Source organism: Xenopus tropicalis, chromosome 4 (assembly GCF_000004195.4).
Source record: "Xenopus tropicalis strain Nigerian chromosome 4, UCB_Xtro_10.0, whole genome shotgun sequence".
Lineage (NCBI taxonomy): Eukaryota > Metazoa > Chordata > Amphibia > Anura > Pipidae > Xenopus > Xenopus tropicalis.
The window spans coordinates 54523147-54538003 of NC_030680.2; the positions used below are offsets into that span (position 1 = coordinate 54523147).

General features: G+C 36.3%; 1 protein-coding gene across 2 annotated transcripts; it reads right to left on the reverse strand.

Moving 5' to 3' along the window:
* Positions 1 to 524: 524 nt before the first annotated feature.
* Positions 525 to 6848, reverse strand: clec3a (C-type lectin domain family 3 member A). 2 transcript variants are annotated; one of them, XM_031900779.1, is made up of 3 exons: positions 6310 to 6848; positions 4551 to 4628; positions 525 to 1096 (listed from the first exon to the last, which is right to left on the reverse strand). In XM_031900779.1, exons 1-3 carry the CDS (start codon positions 6422 to 6424, stop codon positions 759 to 761), a joined length of 531 nt encoding a protein of 176 aa, XP_031756639.1. In that variant the 5' UTR covers positions 6425 to 6848; the 3' UTR covers positions 525 to 758. The 2 variants fall into 2 exon arrangements, with proteins under 2 accessions (XP_031756639.1, XP_002935100.1); XM_002935054.4 differs by having other exon boundaries at positions 525 to 1147; positions 6310 to 6834.
* Between the last annotated feature and the right edge of the window lie 8009 nt (positions 6849 to 14857).

Below are 14857 nucleotides of genomic sequence, written 5' to 3' on the forward strand. Positions count from 1 at the left end.
TGTGCACTGGTAAACTAAGGAAAACCTCACAAAGTGGGTATGTTGTTATTCTTACTTTTTTTCTATCATATTAGTACAGGTATGGGATCTCTTATCAAAAACCTGTTATCCAGAAGTCTCTCATCCGAATTAAAGAAACCCCTTCCAGAAAAATCCAGGTTCCAAACAGTCCACACAATAGATCCCATACCTGTAATTGAATGTACTATACCATTTAATATCACATTCCAATTTGGCAGTAAAGAATTAAGCTGACACGAGGATTTTACAGAATGCTTAATTTACCAAACAGGAACACACATTTATATATATTTAAAGAATAACAAAAATAAAAACACATTTTATTTTTAAATCCTAAAATGTGGCCACTCGAGATAAAACATTTTAAATTAAATAAATATTGCTTTTAATTGATTATTTCTAAATCATTTCCCTTTGTGTACAATATAGACATTGGTCATACTTTTTAAAACTTGGACAGCATGGTATTTAAACAACACATTCAGGATTTTTTACACTCAAGCTTGTATTATAAAATTCTATTCTGTAATCATGAACAGCAGCCTATGGTATTTTTTTCTACTTAACACTTGCAGATTCAATATATTTTAGGGACATTTAGCCAAATTCACAAACTGATGGTTTCCTTGTAATCAACTAGTAAGGCTATACATGTTGGTAGGTATGGGCTAAATATTATTATGTTCTCAATAGATCATTGGTCTGTTATTAATTTATTGCTGCTCTGCATGCAGCATTCAAGGTATAATAAATTCACAGATATATTTCTTTAAACTACGACACACTTCATCAACCCATTTACCTTGAGAAGCCTGATTTAAAAGAGCACAGTTTTTACGCTTTCCCCCATTTGGTGGACGTTCCCAATTAAAATAGGTAATGGCAACACCATTAACATCAACAAACTTTCCCTCATTTACCATGTCGTTAATACCCAACCAAAACTCTCCAGAACCACGAAGACTCTTCTTTCCATAGTCCCGGAGAGCATTGTTCTCTTCAGCATCTCTGGGAATTGCCAGTGTTCCTCCTTTGGCAATGCAGTCCTCATTAGCTTCATGGAAGTGCTTGGTTTCTTCAAATGACAGGTAACACTTTTTATGAATTTTGGTACCACGCAGACAGACTGTTAACAGAAGACGACTTGTTAGCCTACAAAGTGGCAAGATATAGCTGGGCTGTAAACATAGACTCTTCCCTACTGGATTCATCTGCATAATGCTTGGCTGTTAGTTCCCAAGTCAGATGTGACAACATGTCATAGGACATGGTATTTGCTAATCAAAAATGACATTATACTTAAAAAAATATAATTGAATAAGATTGCAAGAACACAGTAAATGATCAACTAAGTCTAAACATAAATCAATTATTGCTCATTTGTCATTTGGTTCCAAAGAGATTTATTCCATAACTTTTTATAACAGCTAGAAGTGCTTAAATATAGCTTGTTTCAGAGAGACAGGGCAAGGTTTATGGACAACACATAAATGTGAAATTTATGAATAAAGAATTGAAACTCTACAGTATGACACTGACAATCATTTACTTACCACAGTTAGGGGAAATAATTTGCTTTTTATATATTAAAATATAATAATAATAATAATAATAATAATAATAATAATAATAGCTTATATATATTTCATATAATATAAACTTCTTTCTATAAGAAACCAAATTCCACATTTTTTTTTAGAATTAAACTTTGTATACCCTACTTACATGGGGAAATGTCACAAAAAAGAGTAAAGGCATTGGATCTTAAACCAGCTGGCAATCATATGGACATGCCTATATGAGGTGCACTAATTGTGTGTATTAAAAAATAAATTAATTTATATTTTCCTCCTTATTATATAACGTGATACATTTCCCAGCAGCAGCAAAATTCTGGGACAAATTAGAATGCTCTATTTGTAAACCTACATATAGCAGAATGATAGAATGATTAAACCAAATTGGCTGGGGAGCATCCAAGGACTGCAAATACCACTAAACACAAAATACAAATCCCCTATAGTCAAGGAACTGATCTTTATAATGATGAGCAACATTTGTTGCCACGTTTCGCCACAAAAAAATAACCATATAATCAGTGCATTTTTAAAATTTTTGCTGTTTTGTGAGTTCTTTGGCAAAGCAAAATGGAACGGATTCACTCATCACTACGCCAGTTATTATAAAGTAAAAAGAAACTAGGATCCTCCTCCTGTCTCTGATACCTAAACTGATTTGGCCATACTCATGGATTTTGATACTAAGGGACTGCTCTAGGGGTTTATTTATCATGCTGTGTAAAAAGTGAAGTGAAATATTACCGGTGATGTTGCTAATAGCAGCCAATCAGATGCTTTGCTTTGGTCTTCTAAAGCTGGCCATACATGGTAAGATCCGCTTGCTTGGCGACCTCACCCACTTACGGGTGGGCGATATTGGTGGGCTGTCAGTTCAGGGACCACATCAATGAGCCAATGCGATATCGGTCCGACAGAAAAATCAAACCTTGCTGATCGAGATCTGCCTGATTTCAGGCCAGATGTCGCTTGGGGAGGCCCATCTTTGGTGCCCATACACAGCCAGATAAGCCGACGAATCAGTCTAAAGCACCGATATCAGCAGCTAAAATCGGCCCATGTATGGGCACCTTAACTGTTGAAATCTAATTGCTGATTGCTTGCCCTGGGCAACCTCACCAGTAATGCTCCAATCTGCATTTTACACAGCATGATATATACCCCATGATCTTGCTGTGATGAATACTACTGAAGTACCAGGGGTAATAAGTAGTTATCCCTGAGTTTAAGTTAATTAATAACTTTAATGCAAGTAGTAATTTTCCCTGAGTTTGGCTTAACTAATAACTTTTTAGCATCCATATTGTTAACAATGTTAACTGGATTTGTTTGACTTTAAAGTTAGGCAATTGTTTTGTTTAAGAGATTTTTTTTTTTTTTGTTTTATCTAGGAGCAACATACAATTGCTTGTTTGCAATCTGCACAATAGCAGTCTTTACCGGATGTTCATATCAGCCTTAATACTTTGCATGTTTTTGATTGTGACGACTGTTGCTTGTGTTGTAACAAAGAGGTTAAAGGTATTTTTTTTTATGAAGGAAACCTGAACTGAACAAATTAATACTTATACAAATTTATTGGCAAAGGTTTTGCATACACATACAAATACTTAAAAATACTTTTTAACAAATCTGTAGACATACATCTCTTCTGTTCTTTTCTAGCTTTTTCAGTTCTTTAATTTTTCTAGGTAGAAAATTGTCTTAAAATAGCACTAAATGAAGACTTATATGCAGTGTAGGAACTTACATTATATCTCTGATGTTGTTCCCATAAATTACCCAATAGGAAGAACTATATTTGGAGGCCACACTTACAACACAAAACAAGTCTGGGACAAATTCTGAAGGACTTTTAGATACTGTGATTTAGTTATTTCAGAGCCAACACAAAGAACATGGAGAATCTTGTCTGGCCTGGATAAATAACTAAAGAAAAGTATATGTACTGAAATTCATGAAAGATTCACTGAAAGTACATAATCCTCCCTTTTTCAAGTGGTTACTGAAATGTTTTCCCTGGACAGAGATGTACTGTGAAAGGGCTAAAATAATTTTTCTGAGCAACCTGAATGTGTGGTTTTTCCCAAGGCATGAAACTGTATTTTGGAACCATGAAAACTGATTAAGAGTCTCATCTTACTCAAGGAAGGGCTGGATTGAATCTGTTTTTTCTTTAAATATGTATGTGTCAGTCTAGATTTTGGTTTTATATTGTGAATGATTTGCTTTCAAAAAGGAAAATTGTTCCATTTATGGGCTTATTTATCAATTTTCGAGTTTGTGAATTTGAGAGTTTTTTTCTAATTCAAATAAACTTGCATTTTAAAATAAATTGAATGCTTGCTTATTATTCATTAATATGGAAACCTCATTCAAATAAAAAATCTACATAAACTTGCAATCGTTTAAATGTTACATTAGAGTTTTTGGGATTTTTGCACTTAAAAAGTATAAGCCTCCATCCAGGAATTTGCTTTCATTATTCTGCCTGTAGTAGATCAAAGCTAATTGTTGTTTGCTATGGGTAAATGCACTAACCCAATGTTAGTAAGTTGAACAGGAGATTAAGAAACAACAAAGACACAAGCCCCTTGTCATAAGGACAGGACGTCTGAATAATATTTATGGTCCCAACCATAAAATGTTATTGTAATCTGCTCCTCCAAAATATGAAATAGTGACAAAATAGCCCAATACATTGAGACATCTCCAGTTGGGGTCTGTTATTCCATTATCATTTTTTAATTATTTAATCATTGAATTTATTTGTATTTTATATTCCAGTTTTAACAGCCAAATTGTTAAATGAGTTATTCTAGATAAAAAAAAATTACACAAAAAATAAAAGAAACAATTTTCATTTAAATATTTAACACAGAATAGTAATAGCATTAGCACAATAATACAGGTAAGCTGCAATAAACATGAATTAATAAAGTATATTAGTACCTGTTTGTAATGCTTGCATTTCCTTCAGGGAATTTACCTCTCGCCACAGCTTGTCAATTTGTGTCTTCAGATCACCATCTTTAAAAAATGCAAGAATCTTATCTTTCATTCTCATACAAGAATCTTGTCTTTCGTGGTTCATTTATGAAAGGCTCACCCTCGGCTCAAGATATATGTGATACAGGTATGGGACCTGTTATCCACAATGCTCAAGACCTGTTTTTGTTTGTTTTTTTTTAAATTTGGATCTGCATAACTTAAGGCTACGAAAAATAATTTAAAAATATCCCATACCTGTTGTAATTATCATGTATGGTTAACCAAAACAGGCGGACAACTGTATTTATTATTATTTATTTGTTAAAATGTGAAATGGTAGAGGTTGTTGCCAACATTAGTTATAGTCAACAGAAGTCAATATAACTGGTTGTTGAACATTTTTAGTTCAAACCCCCCCCCCCCCCCATTGCATTTCCAGCTACAGGTAAGTGCCGCCACAGTTTATAACAAGGTTATTGATGTTGGAAAAAATATGGGTGTATTAACATATCAGCCAAAGTTTCAATAATATTTAGGTTCCCAAATCTTATCCTATATGACCTTCCAGCTGAGTTTCAGGTTTTTAGGACTGCAAATATTTATTCTCATCAAATCTTACCCTAACAGGCCTTCAGACTGAGCCACTTTTGCCACTGCTCCAGGTCAACCTCTACTCCCCATCTAAAGACAACTAGAGCTTAGTTGCTGAGAGTTCTTCAAAAGTTAAAGTGCTTTATAAATTGTTTTGCTCAATAAATTTCTATAACAAAGTGCAGGAATCACTGATATGAGGTTTCAAATTCAAATCAAGCACAGCCCTAACCTATGGCTATAGCTATTTTGATAAACACTAATATTGATCTATTTCGTGGACCCATCTTTTTTACCTTAGGAGAAGTTCTCCCTCTTGCACATTTAACAGAAACTAACCCCAGTACGCACATAAAACTATAGATTGTTTTGCTATTAACTGTTATCCACAGTTACATATATCAAAAAGTATGTATAAAGTGCCAAACTGTCAAAACATCAGTTTCCCTAACAATGTCATAGCTAGGCATTAGAATTCTGATGCTTTGCCTAGTGCACCATCCATCTGCCAGATGTGCCAAAGTAGCATTTTCCTTTGTCTCATAAATAACTCCTGGCAAGTGCATTTTTCCAAGAAAGTAAGCTTCCTTTAAGATAAAATATAACAACCTAAGTTGCTCCAAAGTCATATTTTGACAAGCACACCTTAAAAATTTACTCTCTTGGTATTTCTGCTTATATTTACTTTTTTGGATCGTATAGTTTGAAATGTATTAGCTTGTAGCAGAGCAGTTGGTGTCTGTCTTGTATCATGGAGAACTTGCTTGCTGCCACTGCTTACTGCCATTTATGCCATTTTACACTGTTAGGGCAAATTTAAATTTAAAATATTTAAAATTTCTCATTATCATTAATAGCCATTATTTACAATAATGACTGTTTATTCTTTAAACAGGGTAGTTCTTGAATTAAATTGCACTAAAATAGAGGATTCACGAGTTCAACAAAGAACTTGGCTATGTTACTAACCTTGTAGCTACTGTAACCATCAATTAAATAACTGACTAAAAACAACAGTATTATTAACAAGAATGATCAATATATTACAGTCACAATAGTATGAAAAATCTATCTATTCATCTACAGAATACATTTATCTCAGCATCTTTATTTTTCCACAAATACTCACCTTTCTCTTTAGCTCTGCGGTCCTTCCGTGTCTTTAATTTGGCAGGTTGTGTGCATGTCAGATCCAAAAGAACTATGGTAATAAAGAGACAAATGACAAGTCCAGCCTGCCCCATGCTTCTTTTAGTGTGCTCCTAAAGTAGGTTTTAGGGAAGCTGGACTTGGCTAATGATACCGACTCAAATAGAGCTGCTTCACGTCAGCTCTGACACAGCTGGCTCTGCTCCTTGCTTATGAACGTGTTAAATACTTTACTTGGCTAAGAGCACAAGGTACCTTCTTGTTCCTCTCACTCTTCTTACATTTTTATTTGTGCTGTCTTCATATTTTTGCATTTCTCATGCAGTCGGTTTTCACTGAATGAATGCATCCCTTTTACTCCTGTATCTTCAGTGGACATAGGAAGAACTGGCAGTTTTTACAAGGGATGTTTAGCACAGGGAGCTGGATATGGTTAAAACAAGTCAGTAGTTATTTTACTTCGAATCTCCGAAAACATTTGGCTCATAATAACAAACACTGAATTCAGGAAAAGGAAATATATATATATATAGCATTTAGTTTCCTCTTATAAGTATTCTGCTGTACTAGCAGCCCCTAAAAGTGCTATGGTCATTTCACCTACTTACTTTATATTAACATATATATAGTGAGCAACCTGCTTGGAACACCGAGGAGAGTTATCCTAATGATTCATGGATTCCTGCTAACTGTGTAGCTTATCAAGTTCAGCTGGAGTGGTGTTAAAATGTTTTCTCATTCTTTTAGTCTCTGGCTGGCACTGGCAGACTTTGGTTCTGTAGTACATTACCAAAGAGAATGAAAGTTTTGAGAGATAATGGATGCTTATGGGAGTTTCAGAATGTGTTGCACCTAATGGGAATAATGTAGGTCTATTCTAGATAGTTCTTAGATGCTCTTCTAGTCTGGTTCTCTGTTCCTTGACCCTTGCCTGTCCTTGACCACCACTGTATCACTGCCTGAACTGACCTTTGCCTGTTTTTGACTTCTCTTCCGGATCCTGACTCTGTACTGTGCTGACTGATTGGTTGTTACCCAGCCTGTTTATCCTGACTACGCTCCTGGTTCTTGATCCTGTACTGTGCTGTCTGACTTGTTTTGTACCTGGCTTGTTCCATGACTATGCTTACTCTTTCCCTGTTCCTCACACAATCCAGTTCCCTTGCCTGCACAGAACCTTTGCCTTGGTTCTCTCACTTTAAGTCCTGGCAGCATCCAAGTAGCAAAGGGCTCCTCCCAATGTGAAGGGCGGATGTTATAGGCAGAAACGTGAGCTGTGACTGGAACCTTGGCATCTCTTCTGGGTTTTGGGATAGCGGACATCATTCATAATTGATGATTTTTTCAGCCAGCTAATAAATTTAAACCTTTCATTGGTTGCCATGGGTTACTGCACAGGTGCAAATTTGTTCAGTGTTGATAAATTACCCTTTTGTTTATTGCTCAGGTTCGCTGATGTACATTATTTTATTTGGATATTACATTCTGTAGAAGAGAGAAGATACAGCACTATTACCAATTAAAGATCTGTTTTTGTTCTGATCCCAATAAAAGCAGGATAAATTGTTGCAAAAGGAACTGTTAGGTGCATATGTAGTACAGAGTTAATAGGGCAGGGTGCTTCCCTGCAGAAAAAGCAGAGTGAAGAAAAAAGATACCAAAAGAATAATTTATAGGTAAATCAAGAAAGTGCAAAGTTCATATTTACCTACCTACCTGCATAACTACCTACCTTTCAACCTATGTTTCTATACATGCAGTATAGTGATTACAGTGGTAAGACGTGGCATGTAGTGCATAGAAATTACTTGGGTCATTTCCAGTTCTGAAGAAAGTACAGCACTAAGGGAGGTTTACATCAGGCACAGTTAGATCTATTCATTTATAACTGCAGCATTCACTGTTGGTTTTGTTGACCCAGTTGGCCTTGTTGTACTTGTATCTAAATTATCATATTGTGCTTCCCATCTTATTAACCATTTTTTTTGTGACATTTCACCATTGGTAAAACTTTCCTGCAGCAGCACTTTTAGGGGCTGATTTACTAAGACACGAATTCCGACCGAATTGGAAAAATTCCCATTGGAAAACGAACATTTTGCGACTTTTTCGTATTTTTTGCGATTTTTTCGGCGCCTTTACGACTTTTCTGAAATTATCGCGACTTTTTCGTTACCAATACGATTTGCGCAAAAAAACGCGAGTTTTTCGTAGCCATTCCGAAAGTTGCGATTTTTTCGTAGCGTTAAAACTTGCACGAAAAGTTGCGCTTTTTTCGTAGCGTTAAAACTTAAAAGGCACGACGTTTTGCGCAAGTTTTAACACTACGAAAAAATCGCAACTTTTTGCGCAAGTTTTAACACTACGAAAAAATCGCAACTTTCGGAATGGCTACGAAAAACTCGCGTTTTTCCGCAAAAATCGTATTGGTAACGAAAAAGTCGCGATAATTTTCCGAAAAAATCGCAAAATACCGATCATTACGAAAAAAACGCAATCGGACGCATTCGGCCCGTTCGTGAGTAAGTAAATGGGCCCCTTAGTGTGGAACTTTTCATTTATATTGGAGGGACATTTTTTACATTCAGTTCCTTCCTCCTTACTCTGACCTCATACATATTTATCATCTCTGCTATCCTGAAAATACAATCCTCAGAGGGGAGACAAAAAGCCTTTTCTACCTGTGCTTCTTACCTGGCCTGTGTGATAACCCTTTATGGGACAGTTATTTGCCTGTATATGAGACCCACCACAAGTTATTCTTTAAAAAGGGACATGTTTTTTTCCCTGCTGTACATTGTCCTGGTCCCTGTGCTGAATCCTTTTATTTACACACTAAAAAATGTAAGACAAAGATTATATATTAAACGGTTTTGGTGAATTTAACCATAAAATAGTATATTTTTTACATATATCCCTTGCTCATGAAATGACTGCGCAACATATCAATGGGGAAAAAAGTAGGTTTTCATGAAAAAAGTCAGGTAATTATCACTGTAAATGGAGTGACCCAACAGGACATATTGAGCTATGTATGCAAAATGTTTCAAACCCTTGGTTAGCATTTTTGTGTAAAATATGCATGTAATGTGGTCTATAAATTTAGCAACTTCCACATTGAACCTGTCTCTGCACATAGCAACAAAAGGTATGTACTTTCTTCATGCTTTGACCAACAATACTCACCATCTTAAAACTTATAAAGGTTTAAAAAAAATGTTTTTTGTGTTCTTTTTGTTTTCAGTTCACAGTTTAATTCATTTGTGCTTTTTTAATACTGATCTTTTAATAAATGAATCGACATTGGTGGTATTCATGGTTTTAAAAATCTCTAAAACCACAAAAATCAAAATGTTGATAAATGTGCCTCCACTGTCTTTATATGAAGAACCAGACATCTAGAGGTGAGATACACATGCAGTTATTGGCTTCTGTTGAAATTGGCAGCCTATTGGCCCTTGCATGAAACAAAATGGCCACCTCCCTAATCAATATATCTTATATTGCTCAATTCAGTTTGCTTCATCTGGTCCAATAAGTTTGGGAAATGTACATAAATACTGGCACAGCAAGGTAATTATAAGCCGAGTGCAATGTAATGTTTTGGGGCAAGCCCCTTCGTCCCTGAAATGCGCAGGGTTTACCCCTTGCTGTGCCAGTGTTTATGTACATTTCACTTAAGAGTGGAGGGTGCCGATCCCTCAGTGGATGCTGTGCAGCAGGCAGAATACACTTTGGAAGGGCCAGGGAGTGCTGGTGAGTTCCTCATTAATCCAATAAGTTTGGGCCCTGTAACTCAAAATTCTGTGTATGTTTGGTAAACAAAAAGCTCTTTGAGCCTCTACTTCTAAAAATTCAAATCAATACTACTTCCTTGATCGCTTAAGCAGTGTAGTAGAGATTGATTATTACCTTCTGCCACTATGGAACCATAGTGGCAGAAGAAGCAAACTCTCTCTCCTATCCCACATTCTAGCTCCACCAAAGAGTGAGTCGGAGTATCTTACCAGTGGGTCATTTAGGGATAGAGTAAACAGGAAAGGGTAATATTAGGCCCTTTGTGCTTCAACCAAAAAAATTACAATAATAGGTTGAGAGTACATTGGGAGGAATGTGTATGAAAAGCTGAAACCAGACTATTGAAACTGTTCCTAAGCATGGCTGAATTTTTTTAAAAGTTTTAAAAAAGACTGGAAAAGTGCTTGGCATCCAAATGAACACTGGCTTCTGGTAGTAATAAAATTACTGGTTCATTACATGTCCTGGTACCCTGTGATGATTTTTGCTGACACAGTACTGTACAATTTGATAGTGTAGGACTAGTAATAAAAGGGTACTGGTGTATTTGTAGTATAATACAGTATATATTGTATTGTACAATAGGACAATACATTTTGGCAAAGTTTGCAGGATGTGAACCTTTAACTGCTTTGAGTCCTGGGTTTACAAGAACAATTTGGCATTACAACAAGTGTGAAAGAACTGTCTGTACTAAAATTCACTTTTGGGAACTGAAAATAATGGGCAGGCAGGAAGAGGTCTAGGTATCCACTATTTTTTTCTAGGTATCCACTTTTCATTTTTTACACAATGCTATGAGAGCCTGAAGAGAAGCTGGGTGTATGAACAGGCAATAGATGCTTACACTCCAGTCAAAAAACACCTTATCCCTCAACAAACTACAGTGCATACTGAAGAGCTGGGTTTTTATTTCTGCCTTTAAAGGAGAAGGAAAGCCTAAGTCACTTGGGGGTGGCAAAATGTTAGGCACCCCCAAGTGGCTTTAATTGCTTACCTTGTACCCCGGGCTGATGCCCCTGTTAGGAGAGAACCGCACCAGCCTGTGGTACCTGCGAGTGCTTCCTTCATCTGTGTTGGCACGCTGCGCATGCGCAGTAGAGTGAAGAGCTGAACTTTAACAAAGAAGTCGGCTTTTCACGCTAATGTGCATGCGCCAGCCCAGGGATTTCACCACAGAAGAAAGCGGAAGAAGGAAGCGCTTGCTAAAGGTACCCCGCGCTGGTGCAGTTTTCTCCTAACAGGGGCACCAGCCCGGGGTACAAGGTAAGCAATTTAAGTCACTTATTGGTGCCTATCATTTTGGCAGTTGCCTTTCCTTCTCCTTTAATAGGTTTCACTATATAATTTCTAGAGATTTTCTCCAAGTTGTCCTGGCTTATATGAAGATGCAAATGTGCTGTTCCAAATACCTTTTTTTCAAAACTGTTAAATGTATTGCAGCACTGGTGTGAATTGAATAAAAATGACACATAACCTTTTGGGATGACAAATGAACCCTGTGTGAGGCAAAAATCTCAGGGGGTTTCTGCTCCCAGGACACCAAAGCAATTATTCCATAAAAAATTAATCATTATTTTGTTTTCCTCTCTGTACTGGAGTATTGTATCTGCAGCTGAGCACACATAAGGGGTTACTCCAGATGTTTTATTATAAGAAATTCAGATGGTAAATTGGAACTTGTGATCATGATAGAATGTTGCTTAGCAACAACTGTCTGTTCCATCTTAGCAACAGCCTTCATATCTGTGTGCAATGAATTTAAAAAAAAAATGTAGTGTCACCTTATCTAACCTTTTTCTGTAAATATGTGGTTTGTTGTTCAATTTTTTCAATTAGAACATAAAGGACAGTCCAGGAAGAAACCCACATTTGGAATATCATTTGGAATATACTCAAAAAAATGTTCTTTTTAAACCATGCTGATCTCTTCATAGTTACTGAAAGGCAAACCCTGTTACAGCTATTGCAGAACTAGGTATGTCAGCATTGCTTTACCAGAATGGTTTCACAGGGAAATGTTATGAGCTGTTGACAAAGATGTTCAAAAATGTCATCAAGGTTTAAACTCTACTATAATAGAATCTCTGTAGCTTGCCTTCACCAAACACAGTAGGTGCATGTACAGAGACCACTGTTTAAATTAACAATGATCATAGATCAACACCAGTAAAGCTTGCCTTTTAAAAAGGCCCTGTTATAAAATGACTGTGAAAAAAATGTCACTTATATTAAATTGTAGTTTCAGAAAGAAGAGAGAGAGAGAGAGAGAGAGAGAGAAGAGAATATAGAAGAAACAAGGAAATGGGAATATATAAAACAAACTAGAAAAAAGACAGAAGATATAGATTTGCACTTAACCTCTAATTCTAAGTAGTAACTGCCAACACTTTCCTTGGTCTAACAACTATTAAGATTTTTGGAATAAAACACACAAATTAATACACAGCTTAATAAATCCATCATCAAACAATTAAACTGAATATACAGTTAAAATGATATATAGGGAAATAATAGCTGTATACTAGTGCATCTGTTGCTTTGCATAATCCCAAGATTGATCCTTGGGCAGTGATATATAAAATCAGCGTAATCTGGCCACTTTTCTTTTTAAAATCAGTGATGTGGATGTGTGCTAAATAACATGGCTGTCCACACTGGGAGCTCCCTCTCCGTGCAGGCAGCCTAGCACCAGCGGGGACTGTTCTTTAACAAAAAAAACCAAAAATGTTATTTTCCCCAACCGAAGTGCAGGATTTATTAGCCCACAGCTCTGGTGGGGTGAGCAAATCTAAGCTGATGGGCGCCCTTTAAGCAATTTATTTTTTATGGCATTAAAATACAATCAATACATCCATATGACCTACCTGTTGCTTTTTTCTTTATAATCTTGATGTAAGTAAAAGCTCTAATGTATTGTGTGTACATAAACAGCAAACTGCAGAAATAATTTAGTGGCTATATTTAGGTGCAGTTTACCAGCCACTACCCTACTACCCTGGCAGTGCTCCACAGCTTGCTTAATATAGTTTTGTGCATGACATCATTATCAAAGTTAAAGTTTTATTTGTGCATTAAATGAATATGTGGAGCCCATAAGGTCCATTTCCTAATGCAGTACAGTGTTTTTAACAATTGCACCAGCAAAACATGGACAGTGTTTTTGTGTTAAAAGTGAAAATGAAATCCCAATATGAACATTTAACATTAGCCTCTGTTCATTACATATTCGGTAGGAGAGGTACTCATCTAAGCAGTTAAATACAGGTATGGGACCCATTATCCAGAATGCTCGGGACCTGGGCTTTTCCGGATAAGGGATCTATCTGTAATTTGGATCTCCTACCTAAAGTCTGCTAAAACATTATTTAAACAGTAATTAAACCCAATAGGATTGTTTTGCCTCCAATAAGGATTAATTATATCTTAGTTGGGATCAAGTACAAGGTATTGTTTTATTATTACAGAGAAAAAGGAATCATTTTTAAAAATGTTAATTATTTGATTAAAATTGAGTCTATGGGATATGGCCTTACCGTAATTTGGAACTTTCGGAATAATGGGTTTCCAGATAAGGGGTCCGATACCTGTACTCTGATTAGCAATCCTTCTAGCATCACCTGATTAATGTGAAACTTTATTTCACATAAATCCTAACGCGTTTCGTGTCTGCTGACATGTAATCATAGGCAAATTCATAAACACACTAACGGACAAAAAACACTGACGGATATGACATCACATTCTCTTTTACCACCTCCTACAATTTTAACTCTTAGTTTCCACATTAAAAATAACCAATGTGAATCTCACTTCTCCTTCTCTCTCAAAGCTATATCATTTCCATCACAAAACTTTTCACAATTAAAACTATCCTCCAGTGTAGTGCCTTTTACTTATCTATTAACATTAAATAGAAAAATATCAAATAGAATAAAATCCTCTGGGGGTTCTTTGTAGACAGGATAAGAGATACGTTTTTCATTTCCTGAAAAATGCAGAAGAAGGAGGCTAATAATTTGAAACTTTAGAAAATTGCTTAATTTGTTTGAGTTAGAACAAGAAAACTGTCCATCAAGTTCAAACCTATGGTGTAATCATAACATCCCAGACCTACATTAAAGAAAGAAAAAGTCCAAGAAGACTTACAAGCCTTGCTTAAAGGCATTAAGAGAATCACATTACCAAGAGCATTCCATATTTGTGTTTCTTTAGGTGAAAATGATTTTTATCCACTTTTTATCCACGTGGCGTTTTTACGCCGTGTATTTTCTCAGCCTAAAAACGCCGCACAAGCCACACAGCCCCTGGCGTTTTTCAGCCTAGTACTGGTGACGTAGCAAATCCCGTTTCCCATGGTGCTAATAGTGCGAAATAGTAAAAAATGCCGCCCAAGGTCTGGCAGCTGCCTTTGTGTATACATAGGAATAGGTTGCTGTGCAAATAACGGCGTATTTCGGCAAACACTTGAAAAGTCCGTGGTTAGGCGTTTTCTAGCGTATTTACGCATTGTGTGGTTTCCTTCGAGTCTTTTCAAGTTATTTCTATGGATGATGATATTGTGCGTTTTTCAGCTGCCGAGAGAATTAGAAAATACGCAGAGTAAAAACGCCACGGGTGGCATCAGCCTAAAGGAGTGGTCCCTTGTCCATTGTTTTTTTTTCCTGTGTGAGAAGAGGACCCACCACCACCTTAATGCTTTCTCAGTGATTTATAGTCATCATGTTACC